General features: G+C 39.8%; 1 protein-coding gene across 1 annotated transcript in view; it reads right to left on the reverse strand.

Moving 5' to 3' along the window:
* Nucleotides 1-16561, reverse strand: part of LOC110441713 — a 41753-nt gene that overhangs the window by 16452 nt on the left and 8740 nt on the right. The window contains exon 4 of the mRNA XM_021484938.1: nt 14966-16457. Within this exon, the coding sequence (XP_021340613.1) occupies nt 14966-16457 (1492 nt within the window). The remainder of the gene's footprint in view (nt 1-14965; nt 16458-16561) is intronic.

A 16561-nucleotide genomic window follows, 5' to 3' on the forward strand; every position in this document is an offset into this window, starting at 1 on the left:
TGAAGTGATACACTAAGACTGTGAAGTGTTACACTAGGACTTTGAAGTGATACACTAGGACTGTGAAGTGTTACACTAGGACTGTGTAGTGTTACACTAGGACTTTGTAGTGATACACTAGGACCTTGAAGTGTTACACTAGGACTGTGTAGTGTTACACTAGGACTGTGAAGTGTTACACTAAAACTTTGAAGTGATACACTAGGACTGTGAAGTGTTACACTAGGACTGTGAAGGGTTACACTAGGACTTTGAATTGATACACTAGGACTTTGAAGTGTTACACTAGGACTATGTATTGTTACACTAGGACTGTGAAGGGTTACACTAGGACTGTGCAGTGTTACACTAGGACTATGTATTGTTACACTAGGACTGTGAAGTGTTGCACTAGGACTGTGAAGTGTTACACTAGGACTGTGTAGTGTTACACTAGGACTGTGAAGTGATACACTAGGACTGTGAGGTGTTACACTAGGACTTTGTAANATAAGCTAGTAGTAAAATGCAGCCAGGAAATCCTTCATAAAAACTTTGGGGCTGGTAGCCAGTCTACCCAACCACAGTCATAACTCACGGGTAGTCAAGACGGAGTGTTAGTTAAGATGTGTTAAGCTATTTTCTTCAGCCTACAACAACTGTTAGATGCCAAGAAAGCAGCTTCTACAAGCAATGCGGCAACCGTTTAACAGCTTGCAACAACCACAAATAATACTCTGGATTCTTATAAACACAAACGTCGCTTTTATCAAATTGAGAAACATTTTCTTGTTTAAATCAACATTTCCCTTTGCCAAACAAAAGGACGAATTTTAATACGTAGGACACACGTTGTTAGAAACCCGGTATCTAATCACTTCGTACGTCTATCCATACCATCTACGGACATTGCTCGGAAATTGAAATCACTGATATAAAGATTGGAAATGTAGCCTAAGACATCACCATTTGTCGTAGTAATACCGAATCTTCACAACCTAATCAGTCCATGCTAAACATCTGTGATAACATTCGCTAGTGATAAACCCACATTGCAAATATATCAAACCCTACATGTTATAGTTCTATACTAAAAACCCTATACATTTAGATTGTTTGCCTCAAGATCACTAGGTCACATATCCGTTAATTATTTTTGATCAATTTGAGTTCGTCCGTACGGAGTCCGTAAGGAGGATGAAAGACGATAATTGTTAGCATATGAACTCTTAATCGCGGGAATGCATGGCATGCATACAGTAAGACAATAGGCTCAATCAATCTACTAATACACTGCAGTCAGTAACTGTTGGGTACTGTTGATGTTACTCCGTCCACCTAATATATCATGTTTATCTCTATTCATAATATTTATCGGCCTCAATCAACACCACCTGGTGTTGGTAAATAGCAATTATATACACATGATAGTGACATGGTCACAATCCGGCCTTCACATTCCGAGGTCATGTGACGCTTCACGGAAATCTCGTACAGCCAATAAATCATATCTATATAACATGTTCGCTAACTTAGATTGCTTGGCAATATATTATTTTGTTTTATTTGTTTCAGTGTCTTCGGAAAGTATAACCAACGTTACATTTTACCAAGTGACTTCCGAAAGTATAATCCACACAAATTTTACACTTGACCAACGGACTTTCCGAAAGTATAACTAACACAAACTATTTACTTTACCCAGTGACTTCCGAACCTATCAACCAACAAAAACATTTTACTTGAACAGGTGACTCTCCTACCTGGCTAAGGTAAACACCGTGAATGCCTATAGTGTTTTGTTGCAATAGAACTGAAGGAGCGTACTTATCTAAAATAAAGAAAACTTGGACATCACAAACTGTATTTTACTCATATTTTCAATGCTTGTTGTTTATGAAGATAACCCGGAATCGATAAGGTGTTGATAAACGATTAAAATCTGCCGAAATTAAAACCAAAATATCAGCCTAGGATTATTAAGGGACAAAATTGAGTTCGTGTACTTAATGAAGTTTACTGAGACCAATCACTGGACTCGCAATGTGACTTTTTATCGGTGGAATGTATGAAGTTAAGATACAGCTGGTCGTTATCTTCCAGACGCTTGTGTACTTAACATTCATGTCACGGACCGTCCAGTCGGCATGGCGTCTGGAAAACAGTGTGACGGAGCGTGATAAGTAAGAATCTTAAAACTCTCTCATCCAAAAGTCAGTGATACAATACATTTTATATAAACAACGGCCGACTGAAGCCGGGAGTGTCAAGCGAACGTCCAGGTCATGAGCCGTGTACAGCGACATCTGTCCATTCCAGGTCCAGATCTAGAATGTATATCGGCGTTCTGACCACATACCGAATTATAGCAACACGCTCTAACCCTACGAATGTAATAAAGCATATAGAGCCTGTCCACGTTACCGACGTATTAGTCAGTTCTTCTGGTGTATCTATTGTGATATGACATGCACTGGTACATTGTATGATATATTGTGGTATGGGATATGGCCATATGTGCTAGGTTCTGGTTGTGGAGGAAAGCGGGAGTATCCGAAGAAAAAATACGGACGTCATTTGCGCACGTCCGTATTTTTTATTCGGGTACCTGGAGCCTCGAACCCATGACCTACAATAATGTAGTGATTTTAGACGCCTAACCTCTCCCCTCCCACACTTTCCCCCACTTTCACAAAGGTGTATTTTGGTACACTGTATAAATGCTGCATATGCTGTATTAACAGTAAGCACGAAAGTGGTTAGTTGATGGATACGATACTGTTTCATTTTATAACAACTGAGATTAGGTAGGATTTGCTGTGCACCATATTTATGTAACCTTCAGGCCCCGGCATTCCAACGCCAGCTGTATGTGACATTTCGTATGTGGGAGTTGTAGCTTGACATTCACCCAACAGAACCGTGCTTTAATCCTTACCATCCTTATACATATAACACATACTCTTAACACGTGTTAAACAGTACCTCTCTACCTTATGAGGTGTTTGAAATAACCATTTATGTTCTTAACTGGCTTGAATTGGAATAATCCCTTAAGCAAAGAATACGATATATTGATTATTGTTCCTATTACATATGTACAAATAGATAAAGTACTAAATGTGGCCACGGACAAATACGGGGTCGTATCTAAATTGCAAACCAAACGTCCTGATTTCGCCAAGTTCCCTGCCAATATGGCGGCCTTGATCAATAACAAAATCATTCTCGTTATCACAGCTAATCACAGCCCGGCCTAAACGAACGGCAATAAAACCCGGCACACGTGAGGAGACGATCAACAAAGGATGGAGATATTTAGCCGTACTGCTCCCCCTCCCTCGCCGTGATTAAAGAGTGACTGATCGGGTTTTGATACGTATGCAAAGACCATAATATCGGAAACACTTAATGCTACAATAGTCGATACACAATACAAATCGTAATTTACTGTTTGTGTCAGGACGGCTTTGTAGTGATCGAGTATGGTTGCACTAAAAGAGTTCTGATTAAGTATTGCTGTATAATGATACACAAGGACTGTGTTGTGATACACTAGGACAGTGTAGTGATACACTAGGACTTTGTAGTGATACAATAAGACTGTGTAGTGAAAAACTAGGACTGTGTAGTGATACACTAGGACTGTGTAGTGATACACTAGGACTGTGTAGTAATATACAAGGACTGTGTTGTGATACACCAGGACTGTTGTGATACACTAGGACTGTGTAGTGATAAAAAAGAACTGTATAGTGATACACTAGGACTGTTTAGTGATACACTAGGACTGTGTAGTGATATACAAGGACTGTGTAGTGATACAATAAGACTGTGTGGTGATACACTAGGACTGTGAAGTGATACACTAGGACTGTGTAGTGATACACTAGGACTGTGAAGTGATACACTGAGACTGTGAAGTGATACACTATGACTGTGAAGTGATACACTAGGACTGTGTAGTGATACACTAGGACTGTGGAGTGATACACTAGGACTTTGAAGTGATACACTAGGACTGTGAAGTATCGTGACTGACTTGTGATACTTTTGATGTTGAATTATGTATGTTTGTTTACGAGTGATTTTTCCTGTAGTTCACGTAACACTGGTTACATCTGAGTTTCCAATGAATATGTCAAGATTTAATGATATTTAGGGGGTTTATTATGATATATACACGGATTATCGACTATCGAATATTGTTCCACGAGAACGCCATTAAAATGTTAATGGAATCTCTTTCACCTGCATGTACTCATAAAATAAATTCTTTAGACTTGAAGAAATTCCAATTTAAGTTCTTGGTATGCTGGAGAAATTCCATTTCTACGCACTGCATTTAACTAACAGAGCCCCGTCCAAGAATAAGACACATAATCTGTATTCTTACCCAAGACTTTCTCGTATACAATCATATTTCAATTAACGAAACCATGGTATTTTTTTTATATTTATTGCAAACTTAAATAAATCTAATTGAAAATGAAATTTAAAATGTACGTTCTTGCGTCAATTAAGGAGGGTAGGTAGAAACTCCGCCAGATCCAGCGTTAAGTTTACAAGCCTAACAAGCAACGCATGCTGTTAGGCCTGGATAACACGATGGTTCAATTAAAACCCCATTTCTCGTGGTTAAAAGAAATGTTGGCTAACCTAATCAAAGAATTTGGGAGATCTGGGTCCCGAGGGGAGGCCAGGCAGGGCGCCCCTTAAACAAACGTAACCGTCCCGCGCAAACGGAGTATTTACCAAACAGTCAAAGTCAAATTCAAATTTTGCAAAGATTTGTGAAATTATTTCCTGAAATAATAACATAACTTGTAGGCCAGCCACTTTTTACTGACAAGTTGACAATCGTCCATATAAAGCAGAATCTTTGACACTGTGTGGTATACCGCACAATTTGGCACCACATGCAGAGAACAGCTGTGTGGGACAGATACAGTGGCGTATATCCAGTGTGGATTTGTACCAAGTCAATAAAACGAAATTAAGATCATGACAATTTGATAAAACTCAGAGGTCTGTGGGAAGACCGGTGTAAGACACATCTCTCCATTGCTGCACTCCAAAACCGATCGAACTATCTCTACGCCTTATCTGATGGGCTGTTGTATTCCTACGCTTTCTCTAAGCATCTTAATCACGTTATCTCACAATGAAATCTGCACCTTCTTGTCCCTGTTTGTTTTTTAATAAAAGCATCAGATTTATTGGCAGCCTTTCTTCCTACCATGGAACCCTATCGCCGATTTTGAAGAATGAACATGGACAGTATGTGTACTATTCCTTTGTTGTCAGTCTGACGAACGTAATTCACCATTCCAAATGATACTAACAAGTTTTCAGTCATTACAACCATTGTGTTGTCTGCGAACCACGTGACCCCGAGTACTTACACAAACAATTACATAAACATAACCTTTTACGCGGACCCTTTTGCCGCGTGTGAACTTTTTGTCCCAGGTTCTCACACACACACGAACTTATTCATAGTTGGGGTCATTTTGTCGTTTGTGAACCACGTGATCCCAACTACTCACACACACAACTCTTTCCCTTGCTGGGGCTAATTGTCGTCTGTGAGCCATTCTTCACCGAATTTTCATAAATACAGCTTTCCCTTGTTCAGTTGGAACAATATTGTTGTCTGTTGACCACGTGATCCCCGATACACACACAATGCGTTTTCCGTTGTCAATGAACGACACGATTCCGGTACAAAGCTTTTCCTTGCTGGGACCCTCGGGTTGTTCGTAAAACGCATATTCATTTGCGCTGACAAGTCCGTTTCATACTCAATCCACGAAGCGCTTTCCCATGCCAACGATAGAACGATGCTCGGAGACACTGGCGACAAACAATCTTCTCTTCAATCTCCAAGTCAACTAACAGCATTGAAAATCAATCCAGTATGTAAACAATATGATAGTCACAGCGTGTTAGATTAAGTAGTGTATACTGGGAAAGGGCCAACATTCCCTCAACCTCAACAAAGCACAAACACTTCCCTCGGCTTCCACAAAACACAAGGATTCCCTCAACATCAACAAAGCACAAACACTTCCCTCGGCTTCCACAAAACACAAGGATTCCCTCAACATCAACAAAGCACAAACCCTTCCCTCGGCTTCAACAAAACACAATGATTCCCTCAACCTCAACAAAGCACAAACACTTCCGTCGGCTTCAACAAAACACAATGATTCCCTCAACCTCAACAAAGCACAAACACTTCACTCGGCTTCAACAAAACACAAGGATTCCCTCAACTTCAACAAAGCACAAAAACTTTCCTCTGCTTCAACAAAACACAAGGATTCCCTCAACCTCAACAAAGCACAAAAACTTCCCTCTGCTTCAACAAAACACAAGGATTCCCACAACCTCAACAAAGCACAAAAACTTCCCTGTGCTTCAACAAAACACAAGGATTTCCTCAACTTCAACAAAGCACAAAACACTTCAATCGGCTTCAATAAAGAACAATGGTTCCCTCAGTCTAGACGAACAAAAGGATTCCCCAGCCTTAACGAAACACAAGTATTTCCTCAAATTCAACGAAACACAAACGTTTCCCTTTGCTTCACTACAACTCAATGATTCCTTCAGCCTCAACAAAACACATGATAACCTTATCCTTCACAAAACACTCATTCCCTCAGCTTCAACAAAACACATATTCCCTCAGCCTCAGCAAAACAAAAAGGTTCCCTCAACTTCAACAAACCTACTGCACGCAAAAACAGACACACGTTGAGCGACCATTACTTACATGTTCTAGCCATGTCTAATCAGCCACATCTTTACTATAATTGTTTAAGACAATTTTCGAGATTTTGCTCAATGGGGGGTCGGGTCATACTAAATGGGGTAGGCTCATACTTAAAATAGTTCACTGTTACCGGTTAACCTTATAACACATGTCCGAAGCCGTGTCTGTGTGGCAAATTCTCGCTAAAACAAGTTAGAAACGTTGATAATGAAAGAAAAGGTCGTGTAAACCGAATTGTTTGGTCACGATGAAATGGTAACATTTTAGAAAGTATTGACAACTTACCTTCAGAGTCCATGTGTAGGAGTGAAATTAGCATAAATCTAATCGCATCTCTGAAACTGTAAACAAACAACCACCTTTCATTCACACGTACTAATCCAACATCAACATTCAAACGACTTGGGTTTAACCCAAAGCATGTCGTGGCTATAAGGCTACATCTAGTGATGAGACGTTCAGGCCGATGTGTGCGACTGGTGCTAACCAGTAGGTGTACTCAGCCGTCTGTCTACAGCAATTTGTCGATTTTTCTCACCGAATCAAGCGTCACCGGTGAACCGGCTGTGTGTTCGCGAGTCTGCGTTATCAGAATGTTTGCACGTTGCCATGGTAAATTTGCGGAGTGTTAAGTATGGTAAGAGGGTTGTAACGTACAAACTTTCACCTGAACAGAAGTGTTTGTTTTCCATACATAACATGACATAACTTATTTCGTTAGTCATAAATGCTTCCATTTATGGATTGAATGACTTTGTGCACGCACGATAGAGTTCAGTAGCAGAAGTATCAGGTTTGATCGGCACCGGCTAACAGATCGGTGGCACGCAACACGTGGCATCTAGGCAGTCCGCGGTACACACCGCTACCACTATGTGCCTAACAATGTAATTCACACACATGTACCAAAATATCGCAGCGTCCTGTACTGTACACATTGAGCAATAGCATTAGATACATTTATATAGAATGTTCATGTACCAAGATGGCTAAGATGCCTGATCGTCAACAACACCAGAAATCTAACATGAAAACAGATCAGCCATGCAATCAGACGCTCTCCTAAACACTTTTATATTGCATTTAAAACGTACTACATGTTTTCATTTTTAAATGAATGCATCGCCAATTAAGACCTGGTGTGATGTCCATATACAGTGACAAGGGAGAGGAGTTGGCAGTTATACCAGATAACTATGGAACGCCAAATTACCATATATTCAATAACTGCACATATCTTCAAATAATTTAAGATGATAAGTACAATTCAATTAAAGATAGGTTCAATTAAACTGAAGATAGGTTTAACTCGTCATATTTGAACCTATCTTTAACTGAACTGCACCTATCTTCAATTAATTGAACATATCTTCGATTGAATCGTACCTATCTTCAATTAAATTGAACCTATACATACAGATATATACAGTTATTTGAATAAACTGTTAGTTTGGCGTTCCATAGATAAAAGTAAACAATGCTGGCAATGTCCTTAATATGGTGCACCGGAAGTGTCCAAGTTAATGGCTGTGACATGGTCCTAATAAACTTAAAACAATCAAAATTGAACTTGAACCAAACATTAACCCATATACGTGCAATCATTATTTGATAATTTTAATAGTTGATGTCATCTGCTGAATAATTCAGTCTGACGGTCGCTGTGTCTTTCACCACTCACTCGGTGGTACAGAGGAATTATCGAAATTGCCGGAATGACAAGAAATAGATTACGATCAAATAAATTGGAAATGCATCAAAGGATTATCAAACTAAGATTGCCTCTGAATCATTTTATCTTAATAATTTTATCGTTCTAGTCAGTCAGAGGAACTTCCTGGTGTGGGGAAAGCCGTACGTGTACGTGGCTAAGCAGTTTAATCGCCAACATTTTTAATATATACGTCATCGTATACCGCCGTAAAAACCTCCTCGTGAAGCTAGTCAAATAGATTCCAATCATCACCTGTGACCACGTCATCTCTTTGATATAAAGTACGTTTCACAGGTGCGACTTTACTGCAAATAAGGTAATACCATGGCAATAAAACCAGTGTCGTGTCGCGCTTTAATCTAGGATTAGTGCGGAGCGGCTATCGTACCTCATCCTGTCCGTCTTAGGCCTCGGCACATGCGCATGACAACGACTGGTATGGGTGTTTATTGCATTCTGACGACACTAACCCAGTCATTACCATTATAGTTCCCATCTTTGTTGGGTTGTATAAACCTGGCTATATAGATTTGGGCTCGAATGTAATGCGTTATTATGATTGCACTTACAACACTGGTACATTCATTTACATTTTTTTACACATTATTACAAAACCTCTCAAAAGCATCCCTTTTAATGGGTTATTAACGGTCGTCATAAGCCTGGTCTTTGCATTTTCTATGAAATTGATGAGAAAAGTCGGTGAACACGAAAAGAGGACGACGGTCAATGACTTTTGGAGTCGATGAAGGTTTGAAATTTATCTTGGAGACCATTTTTATACTAAATTTCTTTTATTATACAACAAATGGAATTTATAATTATATATGTACATCTTGTTGGCCCTAATGTAGAGCGCTGGGGGACTTAACTTGAGGGATAACTAGGGTATATGAGAAAAACCCGCGTGTTCGGGCAGGTGACCTAGGTCAAAGTAGCGACGAGATATCTAGTCTTATCGTAGTTTAAGTTATATATTGCAGTGAAGGAGTTGATAGGGTTTCATATCAAATAAAAATATCGAGAATGAATTGCCTTTGTTGTAGGGAATAGAGATTCGTTGCGTCCCCGATATTAGTCATGCTTCACGAGAGCGAATGGAAACGATAAATATTTACATGTACAGTGTATTGTATGACCGAACTCATGTCTGACACCCATTCGGAACACCTCGCCCCGATTACACTTACTTTCATCAAAAATGACCGAATCGGCCGATGTGTTCGAATGGCATGACACCTCTTACTTATTTTTCTAGAGAAGGCCTGAATGAGGGGGAAATGACAGAGGAAAATCGAGCGCATGAGAAAAAACCCGATGTTTCGTGTCCCCTTTTCATGTGATCAATGTAATAGAATCCCATACGCTGTTATATAGATGAGGTATAATAGTACAGTGTATATTTCACTTCCGCTCCCTAACAATGCTGGACCTGCCTACCCCCACCCTAAAATCACCATGATGACGACATAGCGTGTAGGTACAATGTACCTCACGTCTAATCCAACCCGACCATACGGCCGGCGAGGGACATTTCCAGTCTTCCTTCCGAAGGTCTAACCATCTCGACCGGGCTGCCGTTGACTCCTACCCAACCTATTCCCCAGTCAGTTCATTACATAATTTTCAAGAGATGGTTCTCAACGCACCGACACATTTTTAAGTTAGTAAACACGTTAACATTCTTGAAGTTAAGAGATACACACGCTAACACTGTTTAAAACATAATCCAGCATTGTGCTTAAGTAGGTAAGCTATTAGCAGCAGTTGTTATAGTTTCACTAATTAGAACCGACTGTATTTTACACGCACATGTGGGTATACGGTTACAACAAGCGCGTTCTGCATTCCATGTATCAAATCAACTTAAAATCACCAGATGTATTTATTCAAACAGAAGACAAACACAACTGCGTAACATCTTCACTGAGGAGGAAGCTCAGAGAGGGCGTACTAGATCCACATTTTCAAGGTTTTCCAAACGACCTTCCTCTCGACACGCTCTCGACATCAAGCTGTCCCTCGACACCACTCTTGGTCTTACCTCGACATTTCTCACTATCTATCAGCGACACATATCTCGATCTCTTCCTCAAACTTCATTCTTTCTCTCCCTCCCGATCGCAGCCCAATACTTATTCAAATCTCTCTTCGAACTTTCTCTTAATATGTCAACCGACACATTTCTCATTCTATTACTCGTCGCTTCTCTAATCTGTCCTTCACCACTTCACCCAAACACCCCTCAACACTTCTCCAAATCACCTCCTCAACACATCTCCCAAACTCCCCAACAACACACCTCCAAATCTCATTGTCAACACTTCTTCCAAAACAACCTCCCCCTCAACATTTCTCCAAATCTCTTCCTTAACAGTTCGCCAAATCTCGTCCTTGATACCTCTCCCAATTTCTCCGCAACAAATCTTTCCCTCGACCCTTCCTCCTACTCATTCGATACTTCTCACAACTTCCTCCCCAACACTTCTCTCTATCTCTCTGATACACTTCTATCAATATCTCCGAAACGAATAGTTCGATATCTTAGACTTCATTCATGCTCTAATTCGACACTTATTAAGATCTCTCGCAAGTTTGCCATCGACACTTCCCACGATTCCTCCCCTGGCCATAAGTCGTATTACTCTTCCTCATGAGATCGAACCGCCTCGACTTTGATTCTGCAGTTAGTGACGTCATCACGTACTCGTGTTCCGCCTTGCCTTGGAGTAGTTGGGATAAAAGCCTCGTCGTCAATTATTGATTTCAAGTAACAACGATTTCTATTGTCGTTACGTAGTTCAAGGTGAAAACATCTCATTTGTGTTAGTAAGGGAATGATTTAATTTCAAGAAAACTCAGGGATGTAGCTTGCCCTTGTTCTGAGTGGATTCATTTAGGAGCGGGTACAGGACGGGGCCTCGGAACGAGGAACAACAAGCAGTGTTTTTGTTCTGTTTTTCTGTTTGAAAATTTGGTGTATTCACCTGCGTACCAGCGTATACGCAGGTAAGCGCCTGGAACTAATCTAACATAATTACCACGAAAATAATCTTCGCCTATAATTACCACCAAGTAAACCTCACCTACATATACCACCAAAGTAACCTTAACTCATGTACAGAGTCAACAAAGAAAGCTTCATCTATAATTACCACCAAGTAAGCTGTATCCATAATTACCACCAAGTAAACATCACCTACATATACCACCAAAGTAACATTAACTCATGTACAGAGTCAACAAAGAAAGCTTCATCTATAATTACCACCAAGTAAGCTTTATCTATAATTACCACCAAGTAAACCTCACCTACATATACCACCAAAGTAACCTTAACTCATGTACAGAGTCAACAAAGAAAGCTTCATCTATAATTACCACCAAGTAAGCTGTATCCATACGCACAACTACCACTTAAGTCAAATTAACCAATAAGTGCAGTGTCAACGAAGTAAATTTCACCCATAATCACCACCAAAGTAAACCTCACAAATACAAACAGTATCACTATACTAAACCTCACCTATATACGTATACATTCACAGGAACTTGACACGTTCCTATGACCCAGAATGAAAATAATTACCTCATGGTCCGACCCCCAGATCACTTATTATTGACAATAATAAGTTATCTGGGGGTCGGACCATGGTTTTNACAGGAACTTGACACGTTCCTATGACCCAGAATGAAAATAATTACCCCATGGTCCGATCCCCAGATCACTTATTATTGACAATAATAAGTGATCTGGGGGTCGGACCATGGGGTATTTTTGTAGTGATCTGGGGGTCGGACCATGGGGTATTTTTGTAGTGATCTGGGGGTCGGACCATGGGGTATTTTTTTCATTCTGGGTCATAGGAACGTGTCAAGCCCCATTGTATACATTTAGGCTAAGGAAACTAAATCAATGTAAGCTATTGTTGGGACTATTATGATTTTTGTAAATATTTTGCCTTCGTATTACAAAACACGTGTAACATTTGCGGTACTATGAATTGTATAGCTATAGACTTTATAACAAATGTCAGTGTTTTGTAAAAGTGGAGCCGTACCATACTTAAAGGATAAGTAACATTCTGCTGACATGCCGGAAATGACGTCAGTGTCACCGTGTACCAATGACTTACTAATGAGCAGGTATGGTCGTTTATTGGGTCCGTTCTCTACTCGTTTGAACTACATGGATAACAACCGGGAAACACAATGAAAGACTTGGCGATCAAACAGGTGTAGTATCCAAAAGTTAATCTGTGATTATCGTTGATTTATTCAAATACTATTGTCCGCCTGTTAAAAATGGTCGGTCATTTACATATAACCTGCCTAAATTCCATGTTCAAGTTCTTGATTCTTTTAAGTCACTTATCTGATACAGGTCATGGTGTATATTGGAACATACAACAATATAACAACTAAACACCTGGAGAGTGTAGACGGTGTTTGGAAATCTCAGCCAAGTTTCCATTTTTTAATTTAAAATCTAAAATTGTCAATATCTAAAACATGACTCTTGTGTTGTGTTCACAATGCAAGTCATTAAACGAGAAAAACGTGTCTTTCTAATTGATTAGTTACATGTTCCTACATTTATATACATCTACGCGTATCATAGTTCAGTAAATCCTCATTATAATCAGACGGATTTACTACATCTGACGAACAACCATTTTCAGTCCAGGCTTTATTTCTTTTTCCGATTTTAAACTCAATTATCTTTGTTTTGTACATTTCTTGTAATTCCTCCACATATTCTAATAACAAAACCTTGTCATTTGCAAACTTAAGTAAAAACAAATTTTCTCCTGTATTTCTTAATCTGTATCGGGGCAGATAAGGTCTCAAATGCACAACCATTACTATAACGACAAATGATACATGTATATCCATTTTCAAAGTAACAATACTCATCAGCCCCTCTATATATCACACAACACCTTTTACCACAAATCCATATTTTAATCATTTAAACAATGGGATTCTGGTAAATCAACATATCAGCCTTAAGACCTATCAGACATTGATTATTTTATACGAATGTTCATTCACTTCCTAAGTTCTTTTCTATTTGGCAGCATTGCTAGTCTTAAGACAAAGAATTATTCCTGAACTTTCAAATGAAAAAAACCCTTCAAATTAAGGGACGTTTTGGAAAATTAAAAACAATAGATCGGGCTGCAAATATCTTCATGTATGATTTAGGGCATATACATCATATTTTACTAAATTCATGAAACCGTTCTCATTCTCAAGCATTTATTTTGTGCTCACACCACCTTTCTTGCTACTCGCTTAAGTCATGTCAAACGATCAAAAAGTTAGGATTAAACATTGGAATCAGTATTCAGCTGTTAGTCACTTCGATGTCTTTCCAAACCATTGACAAATTGAGATTTTTTATTTATTAATAGCGGGAACAAGAAATTCAGCTCGAGCACACAATCCATGCTAAAGCCTGAAAACGGTCTCATGAACATTGGCCCGTAGTCATGAAACCGTTCTCATGCTCAAACATGGATTCTGTGCTCAAGCCAGCTTTCGTGTAACCCACCTTAATCATGTCAACGATCAAAAAGTCAAATTTAAATATTGAAAACAGTATTCGGCTTCAAGTTTCTTCAATTTTTGTCCAAAACCTTAACAAAATAAGATTTTTTTTAAATAATTTATAACTGGAACAAGAAATAAGACTTGAGCACAAAATCCATGCTGGTTTCTGGTGAATCGTACTATAGTGATGCTGTGATCAAATCGACAAATTGAAAAAACAATGAGTTCCAAACATTTAAGTGCTTTTTACGCAACGTCGTTTTTTACCCGCCATTGTTGTTCAGTTCTAGTTACAGGGAAGCAAATTGAACATTACTACAGAGCGTTGGTGATCCTTGCTAAATGCAGGCGGAAAGAAGACGCATTTGAAGAACAGTTGTAGGTATTATTTAATGATAGCGATGCCATAAAAATGTGTTTTTCTGACGTATCAGATTGCGCGAGTGTACAGTGCGCATGGATATATTTCACGAGGGCTTTAACGAGAGCTTTAGCCCGACGGAAATATACATCGACGTCATATGAACACTTATTTATAGTATTCGGCACTACTTACTGCAAACACTGCAAACAGTAACTGTGAGATGTGTTTTAAACATTAGCCATCTGTGCAAGACATGACAAGTATGAAGTCACTTTGTAATATAGAATTCCACAAATTTTTGTATTATTGGATAATTAATTGTTGATATATTTGTGAAAATAGTGGCATTAATAATGCTTCCATGTCATTTTAAAGCAGGAAAAAAGTAACAATCACAGTTTTGCCCAAACTGTAAAGATATACACTGTAACCTAGACTGTTTGGTATGGAAAATAGATTTTCTCGCTTTATCATATTTTCCTAGTTCAAACCCCTCTCCCTCGATTTTGAACTTAATGGTCATCCCTAGTGGTACTTTTTACAATATGTATGATAAAAATGTATACTTTACCTTCAAGTTTGTTAACCAGTTGTTTCTCCACCTCCTCGCTAAGCCCCGGTAACGTCCAGCCCTGCCATAATGTCCGGGCCACGCCCCACTGCCACTGTTCGCAGGGTTCGACGCACGACTCTCCGACTTGTCTTTTAAACGATGTCTCTGTTTTATTTGTTCGATGTTTTTCCTCAAACACATCCGGGTACTCGTCCTCGTTAGCCCGACTGCTGTAGAAATCCGGGAACAACCAGGGCGGGTACCGCGTGGCGGGGGGCTCCACCTTCAGGGAAGACAATTCTATGTAGTCTGTCGGATTGAGACGGTTATGTGAGCGCCATTCCATTGCGGTACCAGAATTTAGTTCGTCAGATATTTGTGGTATCACCACGTCATCATTAAATGTACTGGGATTTTCTCCGACTTTTTCTTTGTCAGTTACGTCACTGTTTCTTGGAGTCACATTGTTTGGTTCACTGGATGCCATTTGTAGAACGCTGTTAACCTTAGTAGTACTATTTCTTTTTTCACAACCGAGACTATCTTTTGGATTGTTCTCTATGTCAAACGTTCTTTTCGTGAATGTGACGTCACCACTGCTGCTACTTAACGGGGTACTGGACATGTATTTGGGCACCCAGTTACAGTACCCTCTTTTCATGAGCTCTAGGTAGTTTGCTGATCTCATTGGACGCCAGTCTCTCCGCCTCCCGTACGGATAGTCGAGTCCAGCTATTGTACGGTATGTGGTGCTAGAGCTGATACTTCGGTCATTATTTTTATATTCTAAACTTCCCAGCCCACTGTCGCTGGACTTCACACTAGTATTTACATCTGAAGGAAGCCGTTGTGTCGACTGATTGTTTGCATCGCAAAAAGCGTTTACGTGACCGAGACTATTAGATCGTGAAGTGTGTTTGGTTCTAGTAGGGAAATCGAATACTTCAGTCTTTTCGGGAAATGATCGGATGTTGACGTGGTCCAAACTCCCCGATTTTAAGCTCGGACTAAATGGAGACTGCAGATTGGGAGACAGTGACTGGGACGGCAAATATCCGTCGTCTGTTTGGTCGAGACTATTTTCACTCTTAGATATAGACTCGGTGAGACCGGAGTCCTGACTAATGTCATTCCTTCCTAGTAATGACGTCAGAGTGATGAGTCTATCTCGGATGTCATTAATACTGGCTCCGATGGACGAACTCACATGGGTTAGCTTTTTCTCTAATTCTCGAGATATCTCTGCTTGTTCTTCCTCAAAGTTTGTTTGTAAATGCTCAAGAGACCGACCGATTCTTGTGAGATTGGTTTTGATATAGCATGCGCTTTGGTTGTCCCTAGCAATAGTTTGTTCCCTTGTCCGTCCAAACCTTGAAAATGATGACCGCGGGAGGGACTGAGTATCAGACGGCGCAATCCTGTAGTACTTGTTTGGTTGGCGAGTTGCTGCCGAGAATTCTTTTGGTTTCATCAGCTGATGCCGCCTTGCCCGGAGGATATCCATAGTTACCTGTGAATAACAACGAACCGAAAGTGATCACACAGTTGAACTACAAACCATTAAAGCACAATTGCGGCCTTTCATACGCTAACTTGTACATACATGTAGGTTTA

This window comes from Mizuhopecten yessoensis, unplaced genomic scaffold, assembly GCF_002113885.1.
Source record: "Mizuhopecten yessoensis strain PY_sf001 unplaced genomic scaffold, ASM211388v2 scaffold1883, whole genome shotgun sequence".
NCBI lineage: Eukaryota > Metazoa > Mollusca > Bivalvia > Pectinida > Pectinidae > Mizuhopecten > Mizuhopecten yessoensis.